Source organism: Podarcis tiliguerta, assembly GCF_965153285.1.
Source record: "Podarcis tiliguerta genome assembly, chromosome: 6".
NCBI classification, from domain to species: domain Eukaryota; kingdom Metazoa; phylum Chordata; class Lepidosauria; order Squamata; family Lacertidae; genus Podarcis; species Podarcis tiliguerta.
Window position 1 is genome coordinate 94,191,284 of NC_139539.1, and position 23,079 is coordinate 94,214,362.

At 42.8% G+C, this 23,079-nt stretch overlaps 2 protein-coding genes across 7 annotated transcripts in view; both read left to right on the plus strand.

The window, feature by feature from the left end:
• Positions 1-9,976, plus strand: part of RC3H1 (ring finger and CCCH-type domains 1) — an 81,442-nt gene extending 71,466 nt beyond the window's left edge. For 3 of the 6 annotated variants that reach the window (XM_083446273.1, XM_083446275.1, XM_083446277.1), the window contains one exon: positions 515-9,976. In XM_083446273.1, the coding sequence (XP_083302399.1) occupies positions 515-668 (154 nt within the window). In that variant the 3' untranslated portion in view covers positions 669-9,976. The remainder of the gene's footprint in view (positions 1-514) is intronic. The other 3 variants (XM_083446274.1, XM_083446276.1, XM_083446278.1) reach the window with 1 other exon arrangement.
• Positions 9,977-12,076: 2,100 nt separating this feature from the next.
• Positions 12,077-21,528, plus strand: SERPINC1 (serpin family C member 1). The gene is made up of 7 exons (XM_083446359.1): positions 12,077-12,240; positions 13,295-13,673; positions 15,960-16,175; positions 17,707-17,844; positions 18,448-18,841; positions 20,494-20,558; positions 21,231-21,528. The coding sequence occupies exons 2-7, from the start codon at positions 13,299-13,301 to the stop codon at positions 21,402-21,404; spliced, it is 1,362 nt and encodes a 453-aa protein (XP_083302485.1). The 5' UTR covers positions 12,077-12,240; positions 13,295-13,298; the 3' UTR covers positions 21,405-21,528.
• The last annotated feature ends 1,551 nt before the right edge of the window (positions 21,529-23,079 follow it).

The following is a 23,079-nucleotide window of genomic DNA, read 5'->3' on the forward strand; positions in this document are numbered from 1 at the left end:
AAATGGAGATGGAAGATCCAAACAGATGCAACTTAACAAGGCAGATTAAAGATATCAAAACAAACATGGCAATATATTCTCTTTTTCTTGTGTATTCTGTTTGTTTCGGTTATTTATTGTTTTATGTCTAAACATAGAAATGCATTCTAAAGTACAGTTGTACCTTGGTTGGCCTTGTGACTCAAATGTTTTGGCTCCTGAACGCCACAAACCTGGAAGTGAGTGTTCCAAAGAGTGTTCTTTGGAACCTGAACACCTTCCGCGGCTTCCAATTGGAAGCCGCGGAAGGTTTCCAACCTGCAGCTTGGTTTCTGATCGTTTTGGAAGTCAAAAAGTCTCCCAAATGGATTCTGTTCAACTTCTGAGGTACTAGTGGCCATTTGGAAGAACATGGCCAACTGTATTCAGGATGTCTTCTCAATATTGTTCTTTTTCTAAAACTTTATTCAGTTTCTTTGTTTCTCTACCTGACTGTCTTCACTGTTAATTTCCCTTTTTGGCATTCATTCTTCAGCAGTGATGTTCCAAATGGAGCAGCTCCAGCGCAAGAAAGCATTGGCCTCCTCTCAAGCAAAACTGCAGCTCTGAGCTTGTCGGAAGATACTGAAGCGGGAGGAGGCGACTTGGATGCCCAGAGGACAGGAGCAACACCTACATCTGCTCCCTGAAGGAACAAAAGCATCTCTCCATTTCTGTCTGGGGTCACCTTTACCCCTCCTTGGGATATAATGGGAGACACTGAGCAAGAGCTGCAACAATGGCAGGTCCTGAGACAATGTGCACAACACCACTACTAGAACAAACCCTGCACATAGTTCACATTAACACATTTTTTAATTAAAAAAATGAAAATTAGCAGTATCTGCAAGCAACTCAGATTAAATTTGTTTTTGTTCTGTGAATGAACTTTATTTTAATAACTTTGGATGCCTTGAATGCCAGGGCTTTAAAAGAAACAGATATTATATATATAAATATATATACACACACTCTGTTTGATTAATTGTATGATCTTAATGAGGTAGGTTTTCTCTTTTATTTTGGTATTATTACATACCCAGTGTATAATTTCCTCTTTTCTTCTCCCTTCAAAACAGTCTCACTCACCGCTGCTTTGTGTGAGTTTGAAAAGAAAATAGGAAGTGTTGCAACGGAGGAGGAACCTCTCAATTGCCTTGTCAGAATACGTGTTGCAGAGTTTCTGAAAGTAACTCTCTTTAAGCATGCCAGGGCATCACCGTTATCCATTGTATTTTTCTAAGCATGATAGGTTTTTAACTTCAGTTTGTAAAGCATGTATTCATCACCTCAACAAGCAGATCTGTTTACATGAATAAGAATGAAATAGCTGTTCCATTTCTGGTGAGGCAGCATAAACTGGCTAATACTGATTGATCCCAGCACGCTTGAAAGGCAGCCATTGCACTTCTTCTGCAGATTAAAAACAATGCCTAAACTGTGCAGTGAAGAGTGGCTTCAGTTGTCAGAGATGGGTTAGGTTGAGAAATTTGGGTCTCTCTGCTTCTTGGTCAGGTCTAAAGCACAACCTCTGTGTTAACTTTCTGGGAAGGACGGGGACTGCATGATATCCTAGTGCAGGGGAAGCTGCTGCATCTGCCCAAGATGAGAACTGTAGAAGTTATAGCTTGGGTGGGATGGAGAGAAGCAAGAAGACAGGAAGTTCAGGCCCCTTTACTTTGTGTTCCCTCTGCATCTTTATTGCATCCAAAGCTGCTCTTGGTTGTCCCTGGTCTGTCTTGGGTGGGGGGGTTGCCTGCCCCTGCTGTATTCAGTCTCTGAAAGTGAAGGCTTTCTCTGAGTAATGGGAGAGATTGACAAGATAATAGAACTCCTCAGATTTACTTTCAGCAACTCTGTCTCAACAGCAACACCCTTCAGGATCTAGATGGGATGAAAACCTTTCTTCTTGCTGCATACGTCATTGCATTTAAGATTGTCCTTAAAATGCCGCTGTTGCAGGCAGTGGTCTTACTTGTGCTGTGCATAATTTGACTTCCTCCTCTTTCCCTCCAAGTTTATATGTAGGTAGAGATGCTCCGAGTGGAAACCCTTGCAAAAGCTCCCACACATCTCTGAAGCCTACTTCTCCCATATGGATTAGACTACTAAAACTCAGAAAGCACTGGTTATGTAATAAGTTGAAGCATTGCTTTGGTTGGGTAAAAGCAGAAGTTTATTAATCTTGTTTTAGGTTGTTTTTCTTCCCTTAAACCCTTGTTGAGGTCATAGCAACCTTCAGCTATTTTGCATCTGTCTTACTGTTACATTGAACAAAATGGGGGGATACAGCCCCCCTGTTGCCTACCAGTAGGAGAGTCCAAGCAGAAGACTCTGTTGAGTAGTGATTATTTAATTTGCCCAGTCAAGGCACCGCATTTATATACTATTTCACATTGAATTTGATTATGCCCTACAGACCTGGCTGGCCAAAAATTTGATACATGTATTGGCTTGGGATTCGAGCATTCATTTTTTTATTTAAATAAAAATTATCTATATATGTATGTATATATACACATATATGTAGTTATATCTGTATATATATTGGGTATGTTTTAAGAATTTTTTCACATGAGTGCAGCTGTTATAAAACATCTGGGAGGTAGAGGCACTGAGAAAATCTATCTCAAAGGCATTTTAACAATCATCTTCAGCTTCTCTTAACTTCACACACCACTCTATCAGAATTTTAACATGAGAAATTTTTTTCTCCTTTCGCACTACCTTCCTTTCCTCTTGCCCTGCTTTCCGGTCTAGATAGAAATACTTTCTTTTCTTGATGAAAATTGTTCACTTGAGGGAGCCCATCACACCTTTCTGCCTTTCCTGGTGCGATAAAGCAAGAGTAATATCAGGAGAGCACTGAAACAAGCTAACTTTGCTTGTAAGTCCTATTATTCCTATTTCTCACAACACAGGAACTCCTTTGAATGAATCAGGTCTATGAAGGGCCTGGCCCAAAATCTCATCTTTGTTTGCAAGAAAACAAAATTTAGTTAACCTTGTACATAAATTATGTAGCAATCTTTTAAAGATCTTCCCCTCCAGAGAGAGCCTAACTTGAAAAAAGAGGAAAAAATGGCTTTTTTTAAGAATAATTTCATATACAGAAAATTTTCTAACTTCAGGGAAGAGAGACTTCAGCACTTCTCAGTCATTTTAATGTGCATACTGTGAACATGCATAAAGGGCAGGAGTGGAGTACCTCTGGCCCATGGGTCAATTTGGGCTTGTCCAAGATTCTAATTTGGCCCATGAGACTATATTTCATAAAGCACACCCACTTGACAATCAAGTGACATCACTCTGGTGAGCAGGTGGTGTCACCTGATAGGAGGTGGACCTCCGTCCTGCTTAGTTCCGCTGTGGTGACTGGTTTCTGCTTCACCTTCTGCAGGCAACCAGCACAGGCAGCTGATTCTTGCAGAAAGCAGGACAACCCCCACCCAGCGGACAGCTGCACGCGTAAAGCCTGCAGAAGGCGAGATGGGACTACTGCTGCATCAGCTGATGTGTTGCTCACTATCTTTTTGCACCTCTGTGGGCCAACTTTGACAGGAGGGTGGGTGGCCTCGCCCACTTGTCAGTGTTGGCCCATGGGGAGGGAGAGAGAAGGATCTGCCTCACTGGGCCAAAAAGATGGTTCCCCCTTGGTATAGGGGAGCAGCATCATGGCGGCAAGTCCAGCTACCCTTATCTACATGCATTTACTAGTCTGTGAAATTTGCCCACGGGTGTACAAAGTGTATATGGCGAGGCTTGTCTGTTTGCTTAGGGACATTGCAAAAAGCAGTTTGTACAGAGGCTTAATCACCCCGCCATGGGTGTATTCATTGAGCACGTGGAAGAATGGGCAGAACATGAGGAAAATGCCATTGCTGATACTGAGAAGCTTCTACTATAAAAGTACACGCTCTGAATGTGAGCTTAAAAATTAGATCTCTCAATATTTGTGTCATCCCCCACCCAGGCTGTACTCTGTGCACAGTGTCCTATCCAGGTTAATGTCCTGTTTGCACAAGCAAAGGTTTTTGTTTAATCTTTTCAAACCACATTGATCTTGGCTGAGTTTCCTGTTTCCCTCATTTTTTGGTGCAAAGATTTACTCAACAAAGGTGAGCACATAAGGAATTAGGAAAAGGCTTTTTCAGTGACTTTTTGGTAAAGTGTACTGGCTTTCAAGTAGAAGAATCTAATTCTGTAGTTCATCTAGTTTGTTCTTTTATAATTAGTTTTCCTAAATTAGTTTGCTAGGACTTTTCAGCACTATTTAAGGTAAGGAGCTAGTTGGCAGTGAATCCTTCCTTCTTTGTAAAGGAGACATAGGAAATATTGAAACCTGAGAAATACCTATATTCTAGTGGCATTCAAAAAGCTCTTTTCTGAATCTTTTGAGCTTGGAGATTCATAAACTTGAGAAATAGAGAGACGTCTGCTGGTGCTGCTGCTGCGTCAGTGGACTAGTTCCCGCTCCCCCTTTCATATGGTTTCTCTCTGTTTTAAGAGAAACATCCTAACACACTAGGCTTTTAAACTGTCCATGGGATCCGGACTCCACTTCTCTTGACGCTAGCTTTGTAACCTTTGTACTCTGGATGCCTTATAGCAATGAGGAAATAGGCAAACAGACATAGATGTATTTCACAATAGTCAACAAACCTTTACAGCATCCTCCTCCACTGTTCCTGTATACTGTGCTTAAGTTTTGGCTTATTTTTCTCTGATACATTTAGCATACAATGTTAATAGCTGTTATTAATGAACAATTCTGTAGATTACTCCTTTCTTTCCACTTTGTCGTTTACAACACCCTGTTCACTTTAAACCTTATTAGAGCATTTTGATCTGGATGTCCTTTGTTGCCCTAGGTAACCTTGGTGGTTAGAGCAAAATTTAATTCCGTAAAAGGTTTATGAAGTATTTACAGGATAACTTAAATGCTTTTTGCAGTGCCCATTCTATTTTAACTGCTCTAGCTTCTTCTGCTTCTGTTCCTTTTCCTTCTGTAGATGTGCCTGTCACCCTCCCTGATCATGCACCAGTCAAAAGCTTGCTGCCTCAAAATAGAGCATTCAAATGAATTCGCTTAGCCAATAACTTCTGTGAAGTTGCCTTTTCTAATGGTGTTATTACTCAGTGATGCACAAATGTGATATTGCCCCTACTGGTAGGCAAATGGGGGGTCTGTATAAATGTGGGAAATACCTTTTTTTGGTTTTGTTTGTTTTTTTTGGGTTTGTTTGCTTTTTGTTCAAGGAGAGCCAAAGACTTGTGCTTTACTCTTGGGTGTTGGTTTTTTTGGGGGGTGGGGGTGGGGTATTTTTATTTTATTCATCCTACTGGTTTAGCCAGTTTTTATTGAACTTGGTTTCTGTGTTTTCAGCTCTTAACACTGGTAAATATGTCTAAAAGCTTATGACTGTTGAGCCTTACAAAAATACATTCAGTGATGATAAATTATTAGATTTTGGAAGTGGTGTGTTTAAGCCTCATTAAATTTGCAGCCATTTATATATCCCCTTTTCTATTTTTTTTAATGCTTGAATACTCTCCCATCACACATCAAGTTACAATTTGCAACAAAAAAGGGCTTATGAAAAAGTTATTGTTTACTGTCATTATTCCTGCTTGAAATTTTCTATTGGGGTCTAGTAAAAATAAATATAAGGAAGCTTGAAGAATTTTAGTAGAAGTAGCACCAGATGTAGTTAAATGCAGAAGCAAATGCATGCAAACACACTGCACATGCTGACTGCACAGGTAGCTCTGTGGTACTTGGCTGCAGAAAGTGTATTGAGTTGTATCTTAGACACATTAGACCATTTTTCTGCATGTCCAAAGCTATATAGAAGCCTCTTTCATTCTGACCAATTAATACATGAATCCATTAAGACAAGCATATGTAATCAAAAAGCACTTGGTTTCATAGTTCTACTAACTTAGCAGGCATGGGCTTTTTAAAAATAAATGGCCTCAAGGAGGTCACTCTTCCGTCATTTCCCCATATCTCATCAGTATGTTCATAGTGGAATTTACATTATGTTCTACGCATTTGCAAATATTTCTGTCTATGGAAGGGAACTTTTTCCAGCGCTAGATTTGCCAAGTTGTATTCTTGAGATCCAACCTGTTCATTTAAGATCTGGAGGCAGCAGAAGAAATTATACCACAGATGCATCTCCCATCCTGAGCCTCTCATCTGCCCCCATGCCCTGCCTGTTGTTATAAACAGACTACAGATTTACCTTACATGGAAGTAGATGGTAGGCAAGCTGCATACTCTTCCCTGCCTCAAAATATCTAAAGGGGCAGACAGGATCACCTAACTGTGATCCAACAACCCCAGATATTTGCTTGGCGCAGTGTGTCTTGTGAAGTACGAAATTGATGATGAACGGCAGATTCAACTACCTGGTTCTGTTAACCAAAGCCAGGGCACGTTAGTGTTGTGAGGCTTCCTTCCCCCTGCACCTTCCTCCAACCTGCTCTGGAGGGTTGGGAGAACCCCTAGAAGAGTCTGCAGGGGAGGAAAAGAAGCCCTTAGGCAGGCAGAAAGAAATGCTTGCGTTGATGGAACAATCTCCTTAGTGCTGCATTGAATTCCACCCACTATAGGAAAGTGAATGACTAATACCAGCAGTTGACTCCATGAAGCAAATCTGTGTACTGACTTGCTCTAGAAAGAACTTAAAAAGGTATGTCAGTGGCCTCATTCAGACATAGTGCTAAACTATGTTTAGCATTACAAGAAAAAGCCTGTGTAAGCCTTGAGTTTGCATTCTCCTGGGAACAGCTGCAGAGAGGCATTCAAAAGCTTTCAGTTTTAGATTAACTGCATCGTGCCATGACGTTCTGTGCAGAGTAGACCCGCTGAAATTAATGGACCTGACTTTGTCCTATTATTAATTTTTAAATGTTTTTATTTTATTTTTTTATCCGTAAGAGTAATGAACATCATATTTGCAAAACAGGACCTGTAAAACACCTAAGTTGGAATTTCCATAGTAGCAGCTTACACAATAACTGATTTGGTATTAGGCCAATGTAACATACAAAATCAGAAAAGCATATGACAAACAAATCAAACTATAAATAATACATACTAAATCACAATACACACAGAAAATGGGGAAAAACCCAAAATATAGTGCAAATTCTTAAATAATGCTTTGAGATGGATTGAAGTAATAAAAATAATTAAACCTTTATTCAAAATATTCATATAACTATAGCACCACCTAGTGGTATAAGGATTATTTTTTCCACAGATGAGCCTGTTCACCAAGAGAAGGGGGTTAGGAAACCATACAGTACGAGTTGTGGGTGCCAGAAGATTGGCATGTTTGGCTATACTCATAAAATCTATTGTCAACCCAAATTGCAGTGAAATCATCTTTTAAAAAATTGTCCTTGTGTAATTCTTCTAATGGTGCATTAAATTTAATGAATTTTAGTAAATATTAGTAGAATATCACCCATGTTGTCTGCACCAAGAAAAGTGCTTAATCTTAACTTTCTTTTCTTACCCCTTTTTTGAGACAAGCCAGCTTCAAACCATAGTTAGTAGCCAGGCTTCTGTCGTTGAATCATAGTTAAGTTTAATTACTGTATACGGTTTGGACAACAGGTAAACTGGCTCATCTGAATGGGAAGAATAAACTTCTAGTCATCTTCTTGCCACCATTCTGGAGGAGGAAATGAGTACATAAGCTCAGGATATGTGGAGGCTCATTCTTGTAATGCTAAGGTTTAGCTTGATAGGGTCCAGTTAACACAGGACTCTATATCTCCGTGTAAAACAAGCTGGTTTTGTGTGAATGAGGAGCAGGGCATTGCACCTTGCTCAAAAGTTCCAGTGGCACTTCTCCCTGCTTCTGTCGCCACACCACAGATAAAACAAGCCAGAACGTGGCTGGTCATGTTCTCCGAACCCAGCCTGTGGTTTGTTTACTCCAAATCATAAACTGTAACTGGCTCCAGGCTTGCCACTCGCGGTTTATTTGGAGGAAGCAAACCTCAAGCCCAGGTTTGGACAGTATAACAAACCAGAGTCTGGCTTGTTTTATCTGTGGCAGGTAAGTAAGCATGAAGTAACAGGGTTTTTTACATTATGATTTAATGTAACGTGTAAACCAAGCTACTGGGATTCTGGTACAGAATTTCCCACTTCCAGTTCTTTTCTCCCGCTCCCCTATGTGGAAAACACAACAGATGAATCTTTTCAAAATTCACAGTTGTGCTTTTAAACAGACACACTAAAAGCAATGGCCTTGATTGAGTAAACTAAATTGCATGAGATTAGCTATGCCCCTGCATCACCAAATGGTTTCTGGTGTAATTGCTGGTCTTGGGTTGATACGCAGCTCTGGAGGAAGGGCACTCCACCCTTTTCAGGATCAGTTGCCTAATATTCATCATTTAAAAACACCAAATTATTTCCTATTTCACCAAATCAACCCAGAGACAGTTCTGTACTTACTAAAAGGGTAGCTCATTGAGAGGACATATTGATGACATCTAAAGTAACAAGGAGAAGAAAATGGCTCCTTTCCTTCACTGGGATTCCTGTGGTAAACATTGTGCTGGATTTGCCAATGGACTCACAGTGTTTTAATTATTTATTATGGCAAAAAATTGCTTTTTGATTTCTTAAGCTACAAGCATAAGGCTCTGGTTCTGAAAGACAGCAAACACTCTCAGCTTTCATTATGATAGTATCTTAGAAGTTCCTTAATAGCTGCAGTTGCCATTTTCTGGGTAGCTTCTGTTCTGATGTTGCCTATATCTAAATAACTTATGTATTTATGACCGCCTGATGCTTTTCTCCCCACATACAAAAAAGTATCTAATTTTGGAGGCAAAAGTTTGGGGTTTTTTTACCAAAAGAAAAACATATGCTTAAATGCAGAGACTCTCTCTCTCTCTCCTCTCTCTCTCTCTCTCTCTCTCTCTCTCTCAAAAGTATTAGATATGCTGATGTTACATGTATACATATCTTTTATATATATAAAAAACAGAATCCTGTGGAGTATTTGGTGTTTGCTATAAACAAAATTTGTTTGCTTCTGTGTATGTTAAAGTGACTTTGGGCACCATTTGTAGGCGGGATTGTCTTCTACATGCAAGTCCCATTGAATTCATGGGGTGCCTGCAAGAAGACACCCCCTGTGCCCTCTTGTCGTTAATGTTAGTTTGTTGTGGCAGACAATACTCACAAGTCTTTGGCATCCAAAACCAGATTGTGTAACTGGAACAGAATCCCACAGCTGGATTTGGTTAGGGAGATTCCCCCTAGCTTAGCATTAGATAAAGGCAGCTAGGAGTGGGGAGCAAGACTGGCAGTGCCCCCTTTTTTGCCGGCTGTCTTGACAGATCACAGTTTCAGGCTCTGTACAGATCCCTAAATTCAGTCTCTGCTGCCTATTGTGAGTTTACAATTGCCTTACAGTCTCTGCTTGCTATGTAAGCAGCCTCTTTGCTAGCCATGGACCCCTTTCCTTCAAGGCGACCTTATCAGCAGCATGGTGGCATTTTAAAATTAGTTTTGATGGACTTGCAGCCTTCGATCTAGATTTCACTTCCTATTTTTGTTCATCAAACCTGCCTCTCACATTTCCCAAGCCATTTCCAGTTGTGGGATTCCTCTATATCTGTGTGCATTCTTTATGGTTGTGTGCGGGGGTGGGGGGTATTAAGCCAAGTTTCCTTTGGTCTTTTTAGGATTGTACCAGTCTCCCCGAGACATTCTTAAGTCATTATCACCTTTTTGGGTGGAGTTCATTTTTTAATAACTTTTTTGACATTTTGGTGCATATATGCTTGGGATAGAGCTCATGTAATTTACCAATCGTATTGATTGTATGTGATTGTGCCCTGCAGAGGTATATTTAACAAAAAATAAAATAAAAAATTGTCTAAAGTGATGCTGGTGATAATAAAGAAGACTCCAAGGCAATGAGCTCATTGACTTTGTGATTTGCTTGGAGGTTACGGGTTTGACAGCTATTGTTATCAACATACGTTTTTAGTTTGAGTTATTTCTTCCCTCAAGTGTGTCTTCTACAGTGTGAAAACAAATATGTTGTTAAATACACACCCTAAAAGAAGTAAAATGGCAATATGAAGAACACATAAAAGCATATAAAAATGAATGAAACAAAATCAGAGGATTCAAATGCACAGCAAACTCTGGCAAGCACAGAGTTTCATCAGAGCCCACTAATCCTATGGCAGGAACCGGGGTGGGTGTGTGCTAAGAGGATGCTGTCACTGCCATTAACTGTTGAGCAGGCCATCTGCTGGTCTGCAAACAAGCACATGGGAGTGGGGGTTACTAAGGAGAAGTCCTGAGGGTAGCTTTCCTAGGAAACCCCCTCCACAAGCCTAGAACTGGGTCTCTAGCCAATTATACTGCTGCAAACCTAGCTCAAAAATGTTAAAGGCAGTGATGTTAACAATAGGATTGCTACTACCATTTACCTGGCTAGCTAAAAAAGCTTCATTTGTAAGGCTTGACGTTGGAAATGACATTTGAAAGTTGCAGAACACAGTATCTTCAGAAATGTGATTGAAACTAGGAGTCTGCTAATCACATTATTTCTGCAGACTTGCTTCAGGAGAATATAAGGCTTCATCAACATGCTCAAATATTGCACAATCTTAAGTATTCAGAGCCCAGCAGCACAAACCAAACACTTGGTCCATGGAACAATTGCATATGTTTGCAACCCTCCTACCCTAAACATACATTACAGGCTGCATGCGTGTTATACATTTAAAGCACATTTGAAGCAGATTTCTGTGCACTAGTTTGCTAAGGGTTGCTGAGAATTTTAACTCTGTGAGAGGTAAACTACAGTGCCCAGAATTTGGGTGGGTGGGTGGGTGGGCGCGCATTCAGGGCATGGTGTGTATGTAAGGAAAACACTGGGGCCTAATTTGAATAGTATAATGTCTGGCATCTGGTGGGCAGGACTTTTGTGTTGTGCTCTGGAATTGGGCCCTCTCTTGGGGTGTTCAGTTCAGTTAGAGAGACAAATTCTCATTATTGCCTCATCGTGTTGTTTTAGTTTCTCTCAGACACCATGTTGCTGTGTGACAGCTTTCTTTATTATGAAAGCTTTGTTTGACAGATACGTGAGCCTCTAACTTTGTTGAAAGAAAAGAAACCCTGCTGAAGAATGGTGGAATATCTTAAACTGGGTGAGTGAGGAGAGATTCTCAGTCTGATGGGAGGATTGATTTTTTAATCACCCCACCCTCCACAACCAAAGACAATCCAGACTGCCAACTCTGTCAGAGGCACAAACCAAGAACAGTGCATAACTTGCAGGTTCTTCAAAAAGTGTCTTGGGAACTATAGTTTTGTTGAGGCCCTGAGCATTGCCTGACGGAGATTCCTAGCCCTCCTAACAGAAATAAAGCTCTTTGAGTTCCCAGGGAGATGGAGCTTCTATTAAAGCAGTTGAAATGCATGATGGAGGCAGGCCCTGTGTCTCTCCCCACTCTTCTTCCCATCCCAGTCATTGGGCTATTCCACCTACACCTTCCAGTCCTCTCCCCTGCTGCCCCCCCCCCGGCATGGCCATTTTGTTATATCTGCAGGTGCTGGTGCAAGCAATACTTATTTTTATGAAGCCGTTCTGGGGGCAGGCATGGTTCTCATGCAAGTGCTCTTAAAAGCAGGCTGGCTGGGCGTTCCCTTCCTCTCTATGTTGTCATCCCGTAGCTGCCACCTTTAAGACCAGGAGAGGCCATGTGTTGCAAAGAGGAGGGCTGGCTTGCGAAACTGCTTTCTCCCAGGAAAAATGAGTAGGATTACATTGCTTTATTCACATTGCGTATTTTCAACAAAATGAATGAAGAATAGTTTTAAGAAATAAAACTGAGCTACTTTCTCCTGCTGCTGCTTCTCCAGTGCTGCTGGGTCTATCTGCAGTTTCGTATGTGCAGTATATATCCAGACATTCCCACATCGAGTTGAACATTAAATCTCCTCTCAGATCAAACATTGCTTGGCCTCACTCTTTGTTTAACCTGCTTCAGCTGGTCATTCTCCTTTGACCTCCACGGCCTTCCCCCACCCCCTTTCCCCTTGTTTTGGCTCTGGCTGAGTAGAAGGAACACTCTTACTGACTGGGATGAACTTTGCCAAAAGCAAGCAAGCCAGCCATTTGCTCACCCTGCCTTAAGAGGAGAGAAAGCCCCAGGAAGGAGGAGGTAAGAGATCCCAGTTCTTGAAGGTTTCTTTAAATCAGAGCCAGCCCAGCCAGGTGAGGTCACCTGCCTCAGGTGGCGGAGTTTGGGGTACTATTAAAAGACAGCAAAGGGGTAGTTCCCTCAATTATTAGTAAAGCCTTACCTCAGTGGGGCAGCCATTTGAATTTTTGCACTAAACTGTTTGGGCATGCTGTAGAAAAAAGGTGATTAATTGTGGAACATGATACAGGTATATAAGATGGAGAAAAACTACCGGTACTCTTATCCGCAACATGCACCTTCTCATAATACAACTTTGGGCAACCCAGTGAAACTGTGAAAGGTTAAGGCGAAGCAAAAGAAGGTGCTCTGCCATACAATGCAAAGTTAAACTCTTAATTTGTGACCACAAAATGTAGCAGTGAAGGGTCTGGCCAATTTTGATGGCTTTAAAAGGGGGAATTTGGTGGATTCAAGGAAGATAAGACTGTTGATGGCTGCATTATGCCTCAAAGGCACAATTGGGGCAAACAGGTAATTTTAGACGCTGGACTTAATGGCCCTACTGGGGAGACGGGTGGCTTTTAGACACTCAGATAATCATAGAAACAGAGTTGGAAGGGACCCCAAGGTTCATCTAGTCCACACCCTGCAATATGTATTACTTCAGTTGTGAAGCATGCAATTAGCATTTCTCTCCCCACTCCCCCCGGCATTCCACGCTTTACAATTGTTTCTACATCCTGAATGCATTAGAGCAAAAGAATAAAAAATAAAATTGCTAATCCCAATTAAAAGAGCAAACGAATATGTCCAGTTCTGTATTTTAAACTCTCTTAGATCACAGCACCATCATTACAGGAGTAAAATGCAGTTTGCTGCATCTGTCTTGCTCCTGAACTCATTCATTGAGGAATAAGCACCATTTTGCTTACTCTGATTTCCTGCACTGGGATACTTCATGGGTGGCTGTTTCAGCAGGAAGTACCGTAGGTGGTTTATCTGTATGCATGCTCATTTATGTTTGAGAAAGCTGGATCTCTTCATCTTGAGTCCACCCCCCTCTTGCTTACAGGAAGATGCAGCTCCCACTACTACTTCTCATCTGTATGTTGCCTGCTGTAACTCCGCACCACCATTTAGTGAAGGATGTATGCACTGCCAAGCCAAAGGATATCCCTGTAAACCCTATGTGCATCTACCGCAACCCAGAGAAGAAGGCCCAAGAGGCTGCAGCCTCTGGGCCGATTCAAGAGAACCTGCCCAGCTCTACCAACCCACGTGTCTGGGAGTTGTCCAAGGCCAATTCTCGCTTTGCTGCCCTCTTCTACAAGAAACTGACCAGCTCCAGGAATGCCGATGACAACATCTTCTTGTCACCCCTCAGCATTTCCACAGCCTTTGCCATGACTAAGCTGGGAGCCTGTGGCAACACCCTCCAGCAGCTAATGGAGGTAACGTGGGGGCAGGGATATGTCCGGACAGCCTTCTTGCAGAAGACTGAACTGGAGTGTTTCCTTTCGGAAGACTCAACAATTTCCACTCTATGCTTGGTTGTTAATCTTTCCACATGGTTTTTATGTATTGGTTCAGTACAGTTCATCTAAAACCATAGGCCACCATGAATAAAGGTGATCACAGTTCAGCATGTTGCATATGGGGCAGTTGTGCAAACAGAACAAGTGCCCATCAAACAACAAGACTTCCCCCCCTTCCCCCCTCTTATGTGTCCCTAAATCTGCACTGGAAGGTCATACTGTTTTAAGTGGGACATCTCAGGTTGACAGAAGCCACCCTGGCTACTGATCCCAATCCAGAATGTCCTGCTTTGGCTCCAATGCTCCGGCCGTGCCTTGTCCCCGTCACTCTTCCTCCCTCTGTTGTGGCACTTCTAGAAGCTGATGTCCAGAAGTACGTCTCTGGCACCGGCTGAGGAGACCGCAGCTTCCCCTAGGCTGTGTGGACTGGCGCTGCACCTCCCAAGACCATGTGGACCAGCGCAGGCTTCCCAGCGTCTCCCGAGGCAGACCTCCTAGATCTGTACATACAAATTTAAGTTCTGAAAATCATAAGCTTTCAGTTGCCAAAAACAAGACAAGCTTTTCATCCTTGTAACTATGGATTGTGATTTGTTTGGAACGTCAGGTCCACATCAGGCAAACGGGCATATCCACCTGGAGGCCCATATATCTCTAAACCATGAGGTCTCCAGGGCTGTCACTCAGTGGGGCTTGTGCAGGAGGACTTGCAGGTGAACAGTGCTCTCCAGGGGCATAGCTAGCTACTCTAGGACCCAGAACGGTGGGGGTGGAGCAAGCCCCTTATGGGGGCACGGTGGTGATCCGCTCAAGGGGGCACTATGGCAAGCTGCCCACAGAGTCTGCCTGGTGGACACAAGCCCCAGTGCTGCCCCACCCGGTGGATGGACCGCACCCCCTGTACCCCCCTTCCTACGCCCCTGGTGCTCTCCCTTGTCTCTTCCATCAACATATGCTGAGCAGTCTCATAAGATTTCCTCCCCCAAGGGACAGAGGGGAAATTGTGCTTCCCCCCCCCCACAAATAACATGTTTCATCTTGAAAACTAAAGCTTCCTCCAGACTCTTGGTATTTTGCTGGAGAAATTCAAGTACATACCAGAACTTTAGGGCTGTTCAGTTAAAGTGGATGAAAGGGCTCTCTTGCCCTAGCACAACAAATCCAGTTTAAGAAACATTTTGTGGTCAGGAAAGTGATGAGGAAAGATGTGTAAACACACCAGAAGCAGAATGTCCATTGTCATAGAACTACCCCACAAACAAATCAGTACAAATGCTCAGTAAATACCAGACATAGTTTGACCATTGTGGAAACTTAATGTCAGGAATGCAGAATAAACAGTGTAGAGTAACCAGCCTCATATAAGCATATTTGAGTCAAATTAATGCATGAAGGGGTTAAAGCAGACATCCCTAACCTGCAGCCCTCCAGATGTTTTGGCCTACAACTCCCATGATCCCAAGCTAACAGGACCAGTGGTCAGGGATGATGGGAATTGTAGTCCAAAACATGTGGAGGGCTGAAGGTTGGGGATGCCTGGGTTAAAGCCATAAAGTAGAGCTTAGCCTAGGTCACTTCCCCTCACCTTGGGAGGAAATGGGCAACCAAGCCTTTCATTGTCTCAGTCTACATGTGAAATTGGTTGTGTGAGGAGCTCTGAGCTGCTCCCTGCAGCCACATGGCTTTATCAACAAGAATGCAGTCTGAAACTAGCCTTTTTCTATACCAATGGTTTAGGAACTTGTACCATTTTGTAATCAAGCAATATTTTACTGCCTGTGCAACTTTTTCGGACTGCTGTATTGGAAAAGTACATGAATCTGACCTTTGTAACGTAACCATTTTATAAGTTCCCAAACATGTGGTCTGTCTGTGAGGTAGGGAAGTGGGATACTTAGGAACTCACATTCTATTATATTTCCATCTTTTCTTTGCTGCATGTTTTGCCATGTTGAATCTCTGCTGGGGTTCTTGCCTCAAACTTGGGTCTAGGCTTCCAGAATCCCAACAAACAGAGTAGTAGCCAAGTGCATTATAAGCTATGGTAGACCAAAAAATGTCTGCCTCTTCAGATGCATCTGTCTGGAAATACAGTGGTACCTCGGGTTACAGATGCTTCTGGTTACAGAGGTTTCAGGTTACAGACTCCGCTAACCCTGAAATAGTACCGTGGGTTAAGAACTTTACTTCCTGTTTTTCCAGGTTTTTCAGTTTGACACCATTTCAGAAAAGACATCAGATCAGATCCACTTCTTCTTTGCCAAACTTAACTGCCGACTTTACAAGAAAGCCAACAAATCATCAGAGCTGGTGTCAGCCAACCGCCTCTTTGGGGAAAGGTCATTCAGCTTCAATGAAACCTATCAGAATGTTAGTGAGGTGGTTTATGGAGCTAAACTCTGGCCTTTGAACTTCAAAGTGAGTCATAAATGTGATGATGCTATTAAGAGGTGTGAATATATTTCTTATTCTCTTAGACATTTCTTAACTTGAAGGATAAATACTGATTTTTGCAAACTAGAAGTTAACACGGGGTTTTATTTTGTTTTGTTGCTGTTTGGGAGCTTAGTCCCCCCCCCCCTCCACGCTCCACATTCACTTTTGCTCCTCAAATGACTCACATCCCAGCCTCCATTCAGACCTGATTTCCTCCTCCTCTTTGCCCCCTCCTGCGCCTCCCAGCACTTTGCAACTTGACTTGATTTGCTCAGTGGTAATATTTTCTAATTCTGTGCTAATTTACTTCTGGATTTGGCTGCTGTTATGGGGCTGCTGTTATAGGGTTGCCTTTTTCTTAATGAATTGTTATGATGGAAAAAAATGGAATAAAAACGTTATGGAGAACTGTTCGGTGTGAATTAAGATTTTCACACACCTATGGTTTTTACTTTCGGGGCTTTGGCTTAGAGTCATTCTCTGGATTTTTTCTGTTTATTTCAGAAAATGCATTTGTTTCATAAAATTTACATACTACTTGACTGCAACCCCACCCCTGAAGCAGTTTCCATGTCAACCAGACATTGTCACAAGTCATCAATAAGCTGCATTTAAGACAGCGTATGCTACAAAATATGCTTCCACCCCTCCCCTATGGTGTTACTCTGCTATTTCATTGGTGTTGGCTTAGCCATATTACCTCCCCACCCATATACAGAGCCAGTGTGGTGTAGTGGTTGAGAGCAGTAGTCTCATAATCTGGGGAACCGGGTTCGCGTCTCCGCTCCTCCACATGCAGCTGCTGGGTGACCTTGGGTCAGTCACACTTCTTTGAAGTCTCTCAGCCCCACTCACCTCACAGTGTTTGTTGTGGGGGAGGAAGGGAAAGGAGAATGTTAGCTGCTTTGAGACTCCTTAAAGGGAGTGAAAGGCGGGATATCAAATCCAAACTCTTCTATTCTTTTTACAGAAGGTCAAGATAAATGGGGTCCATTGAATTTCCCTTGGAGTTCCAGAACTGCAAACTACTACCAAGGAAATTCTCTCTCGCAGTCAGAAACTGCTGTGATTTGAGCACAGTTGCCCTGCAAGGTGCATTCATTTACAGTGGCATGCAGGTGCCATTCACTTATAAGCACAGCCGCTTCCCTTAGTGCACATGTGAGTGCTACTTATGCCCATACTGCATTTTTCTTGGTTTTTTAATCCTCCAATTCTGTCAACTGGCCAAGAGGACAATTTTTACTGACCTGTATAGTTTTGGCTGGTTGGTAACCATGACTTTGGACACATGACCAACCACATGTTTTTTCCAAATAGGCTGATGGCCTTGTCTCCAGTTCTTTATTGAAAGGTATTATGTCCTTTACTGTAGGTGTTGAACAATAGTACTGAGGGACTGTGGTTGAGAAATTCTATTAGCTTTGAACCAAATTAAATAATTAAACATCTGAATATGTTGTCTGGTAGAATGTGAGATTTCATAGAGCCTTTTCTATGTCCCACGTTTCAGGAGAAGCCAGAATTATCTAGGGCACTCATTAATGATTGGGTGGCAAATAAAACAGAGAAGCTCATCAAGAATGTGATCCCGGAAGGAGGCATTGACGCCCTCACCGTTTTGGTACTGGTCAACACTATTTACTTTAAGGTATGGAAAAGTCACAAGAGTGACATGCTTGAACTGATGGTTTAAAACCCACTCACAGAGGGAAGAGGGGCTGTTGATGGAAGGAGAAAATTATTTTCTGAAACCAAGCCTAGCTATGTTCCTGATGGCAGTGCGTGTGGCAGCCATGCCCCATGATGATGCTGGCTTCACAAAATTGACTGAGAGGCCAATGGCAGGAATATAGCTAGTCTGCAGAGTGGATGAGGAGCCAGTTGTGAGGGAGCATTGTCTGATTGCCTGCCCAACCTTAAAAGGCATAATTGTAAACATCAGTGGGAATGGAAGTGAGATCATCAGTTTGTGTATCTGAAGCCTGTTTCTGTCATGATCCCTCTCAATGGGCACTCGCTCAAGACATCTGAACATGAAATAGTTACTTCTGAACCTGTCTTAACAAAGATGCCCCCCCCCCCCAAATCTTCAGATGCTTTTGTGTAGATCCCAATCCATTTCAGTGATACAGAGCCATGTGTGGTAATTATTCCAGATTAATAATTTCCTCGTAGGGAGTAAACCTGCTGGGTAGTCCAGATCCCTGGCTTCTGACTGATTGTTCGCTTTTATTTTACTGCATTAACCCAGGGCCACTGGAAATCAAAGTTCCAGCTTGAAAATACAAAGGTGGAGAACTTTTACAGAAATGGTTCTGGGCCTTGCCCTGTGCCTACCATGTATCAGGAAGCGACATTCAAGCACGCCTCTATTGCAAGCTCCAAAGTGCAGGTCCTGGAGCTGCCCTACAAAGGAGATGACATCACCATGGTGCTCATCCTGCCCTTTGCACAGACCCCCCTGGAGGAAGTGGAACAGGGGCTGACAGCCGAGAAGCTGGAAGGCTGGCTGAATGCCCTGAGAGAGGTCTCCATCTCGGTGCATCTGCCCCGCTTCCGTATGGAGGACAGCTTCAGCCTGAAGGAGAAGCTAAAGCAGATGGGTCTGACGGATCTTTTCCGATCGGAAGACGCCAATCTGCCAGGTGAGTCTTGAAGGGCTGCTGTGCTTGGAAAGAGGATAGGATGCCCCTCTGCCCTTCCAAGTAACCACCCTCAGCGTAACATTTTATGCATAGAAACTCACACCTGGCAAAAAATGTTTATGCTGTTAAAAAATAAAAGGGGGGGGCACATTCCGTTTCAAAGATACTGGAGGTTAACAACTTGGATTCCTAAGATTCTCATATTTTATTTCAAAGCATAACAACTTTCTAGACCTCCTTATTGTAAAAAACATCCTTCCTTGGAGGTTTTTAAGCAGAGATTGGATGGACATCTGTCATGGATGCTTTAGTTGAGATTCCTGCATTGCAGGGGGTTGGTCTAGGTGGCCCTTGGGGTCCCTTCCAACTCTACAATTCTATGATTCTATATGTTGGCATACCTGTGTTTGGCCTCAGGAAGTTCATGGAGCTTCTACGTTCTGCTTGTCACTCTAAGATCTGCAGTCACGTACTATATGTTCTCTGCCCCTTTATTTAGCTGCACCACTTCTCTTGTTGCAACACTGATGCTGTCATGAAAGATCCAAAACCTTCAAATAGTAAAGATTGACTTCAAAATAATATATCCAGTTTTAACAATCATATGCAAAACTTTGCTTATATGCTACCTCCCTGCCCCAGGCCACACACACAATTTATCAGGAATAGCCTTGGTCTCATAACCATGAGAGACAAAATAAAAGTAGCCTCTCCAGATTTTCTAAGAATGTATACCAAAAAGTAAATAATAAGCACATGGTAAAAGCAACCCTAATTATAAAACTAAGCAAACTTCTTTACAATTATATTTTTTGCCCTGGTTTTGAAAGCCCACCGTCCCCAGGTGTATTTGAGCATCTGGTGGATAAAATGAAAGTCTTGCTCTGAAACTCCTGATTATATCAGGTGTTGGGGGGTGTCTTTGGCCCCCAGATTTTGCTGAACTACAACTCCCATCAGCCTCAGCCAGCATTAGCAATAGTCAGATGTGATGGCATGTTGTAAGTCAGCAACTTCTGGAGGCCAGAGATTCCCCACACCTGGTTTATATGATCCATCAGTTCAGACCGTCAACATGCATACAATCTCTAAGGCCCAGTTCAGAGATCCATCTTGTGCCACTTTGAATTGGGGGATAGAAGTCCATCACCAGATGCTGGAGGGCATTCTAGCTACAGCCTGCTCTAGGCCTTCTAGTGCCTTCCTTCTCTTCTGCAATCAATTTTAGCCAGGTTTGTGATGCAGCTGCTGCAGCTTCCTTCCTTCCTTCCCCTCTCTCTTTTTCTCTCTCTCTCACACACACAAACACATGGCTCCCACCTTTTGCATCCTCTCTACAGCTTCTCATGCAATGAGAAGCAGTGCCATAAGTGTATATATTCCATCACAGGGGTGCCAACTTGAATAAAATATTTGAGGGGGGGCAGGTAAGCCCCACTCCGCAGAATTGATCACATGATGTGGCTGGTGTGCGCGCGCGTGTGCGCACGCGCACACACACACACACACTCACCATTTGCTGGTAATTTCTCCACAGACTCAATGCTTAATAGCCACATCATAAACTCCTGGGCCGCCTGCTTTTCCCCAATAGGCAGCTTGCACTCCCCCAATTTATACTGTAATTTTACTGTAATTCTTGTCTTTTTCAGGGATAATTTCAGGTGGCCAGAGGGATGTTTATGTATCTGAAGCATTCCACAAAGCCTCTCTAGAGGTAAGCCGGTGCTGTTCTCATTGCCGCTTTCAACCGCCTTTCAGGCAGCTCCAGCACTCTCACACAGGGGCTATCTCAAAGGCATTTATGTTCTAGCAGGTTGTTTAGGAGAGACATTTCCACCATTGTAAGAGAAAAGGGAGGATGCCTCAAAATGGTGGTTGCCCACTACATACCTTCCAACATTTGTCCAATGAAAATAGGGACATCCCATTGCTCCAACAGATATAAAAACATAATAAAACATTTAAAAACTTCCCTATACAGAATTGCATTCAGATGGCTCAGGGTCAGATAACTTCATATCCTCCAGTATTTCTCCAGTGGAAATAGGGACAGTCTAAGGAAAAGTGGGACATTCCAGGATCAAATCAGAAACTGGGACGGCTTCTCTAAATCAGGGACGTCCCTGGGAAACAGGGGCACTTGGAGAGTCTGCCACTATACTTTTGATCAGCATGTGTATATATTTCAAAATCTGCTTTCCAAGTAATCAGGGGGGCACCTGTTTAGTTGATTAATCTAACCAGTTAGTAAATGAAACATGCAACCCTAGTTATGTTCTCAAGGGATAGGGCATTATGGAAGAAGAAAGCCCTTATTTCTATTGGTCTCCAGTGCAATTGCTCTTGAAAACGTGTGGCCTAAATTCTGTGCATCTTTGATTGGCAGGTGAATGAAGAAGGCAGCGAGGCAGCTGCTTCCACAGCAGTCATGATCACAGGCCGTTCATTTCCTTTGAACAAACTTGTCTTCAATGCTAACAGACCTTTCTTGGTGCTCATACGGGAAGTTGCCATCAATTCCATTCTCTTCCTGGGCAGAGTAGCCAATCCCTGCTCTTAACACTTCAGGTTGTTTTTCAGTGGTCCTCCTCCTGTTTTGAAACAGCTAATAAAAAGGTATCATTGCTGTATCTCTCTTATAGTATGACATGTTCTCAAATTACAACTAAACCCATTCTTACTCAGCTGTGCGTTTTGACTCTGAAATGCCTTCATCATTATTATTCTGTTATTATTTTTTTATTAAATTTGTTTACCGCGGGGCAGTTCACGACATAAAGTTACAATATAAAAACACAAATATATAAAAAGGCATAATAAAAACAAAAGCAAAGACAACCCAAAAATTCCTCCTTCCACAACAAGAAGACTTGCAGGGCAATCTGCAGAAGCGAAGGCACCATCTGCTTGCATATTGTGTGTCTTCCCTCTTTCATGTCTTTCTCTTTCCATCTGTCCTTCCTGGCTAGCAGCATTTTCTTTTTCTTTGAAAATCTGAGTCTTGCAAGAATAAATTGAAGATACAAAGATTTGTTTCTCACAATTTACTACACACACCTGCCTCTTCAGCTATGTTTAGAGAAAGTAGTTTATTAACTGGTGGTACCTTAATTTAGGGACGCGGGTGGCGCTGTGGGTAAAACCTCAGTGCCTAGAACTTGCCAATCGTATGGTCGGTGGTTCGAATCCCCGTGGCGGGGTGAGCGCCCGTCTTTCGGTCCCAGCTCCTGCCCACCTAGCAGTTCGAAAGCACTCCTAAGTGCAAGTAGATAAATAGGTACCGCTTTATAGCGGGAGGGTCAATGGCGTTTCCGTGTGCTGCGCTGGTGCTGGCTCGCCAGATACAGCTTCGTCACGCTGGCCACGTGACCCGGAAGTGTCTTCGGACAGCGCTGGCTCCCGGCCTCTTAAGTGAGATGAGCGCACAACCCTAGAGTCGGACACGACTGGCCCGTACGGGCAGGGGTACCTTTACCTTTACCTTTATTTAACCTTTAAGATGGCAGATGTTTGGAGAGGCTAGCTGCACCACAAGAGGGGTGTATTGGGGAATGATCCCTCCCCCCCCCCGCCGCCCTGGCGGGAACAGCGTGCGAGCTATTTGGAAGCCATTCCCAACTGATGGCAGCTTTACCGAATAAACAGTTGGCTATGCAAATTTGAATTCTAACTTGTTGACTTTGATTAATAAAATGAAGGCCCCAAGTCTTGATTGATCACAGATACAAGGTATAGCAAATGGGGTATCAAAACAAAAAACACCCTGCCTGCCCCATGGCGTATATAGCAATCTGTGCATTTATTTCCACTTAAGAACAGTGGAAGCATTGAAGAGCACTGGAAGAGCACTCAAGATCCTACTTGCAGCTTGAACTGAAATGAATTCTACTTTCAGTATATGCCGCCTGATTCTATGCATATTTACTCAGAAGTGACAATCCTTTAGTTCCATGTACCTTGCATCCTTGTAATTGTGCATAGGATACAGCTTTAGAGCGTTTCTTTAGCGGTTGCCATCTTAGCAACATTTTTGAATTGCTGAAGAAGATGGCTGTTATCTTTGTTGTTCATTAAAGCTCATGCTGTGGTTTTTGGAAGAGCCTTTGCCACAGAAGCGAATGATATTATAGGGCTGCAATCCATGGACAATGGCAAAACCAGGAAGGATAGGTTGTACAACTTGTGACCCAAGAAAGCAAGCACAGCCTACCACTCATATTTTGTTTTGCACTTGA

Bases quoted from the DNA above. Each gene is read 5' to 3' on its own strand.
- SERPINC1 (XM_083446359.1), top strand. From the start codon at position 13,299: ATGCAGCTCCCACTACTACTTCTCATCTGTATGTTGCCTGCTGTAACT. The intron at 16,176-17,706 runs GTGAGTCATAAA...CCCACGTTTCAG, and splicing joins TCTGGCCTTTGAACTTCAAA to GAGAAGCCAGAATTATCTAG. The intron at 17,845-18,447 runs GTATGGAAAAGT...GCATTAACCCAG, and splicing joins TCAACACTATTTACTTTAAG to GGCCACTGGAAATCAAAGTT.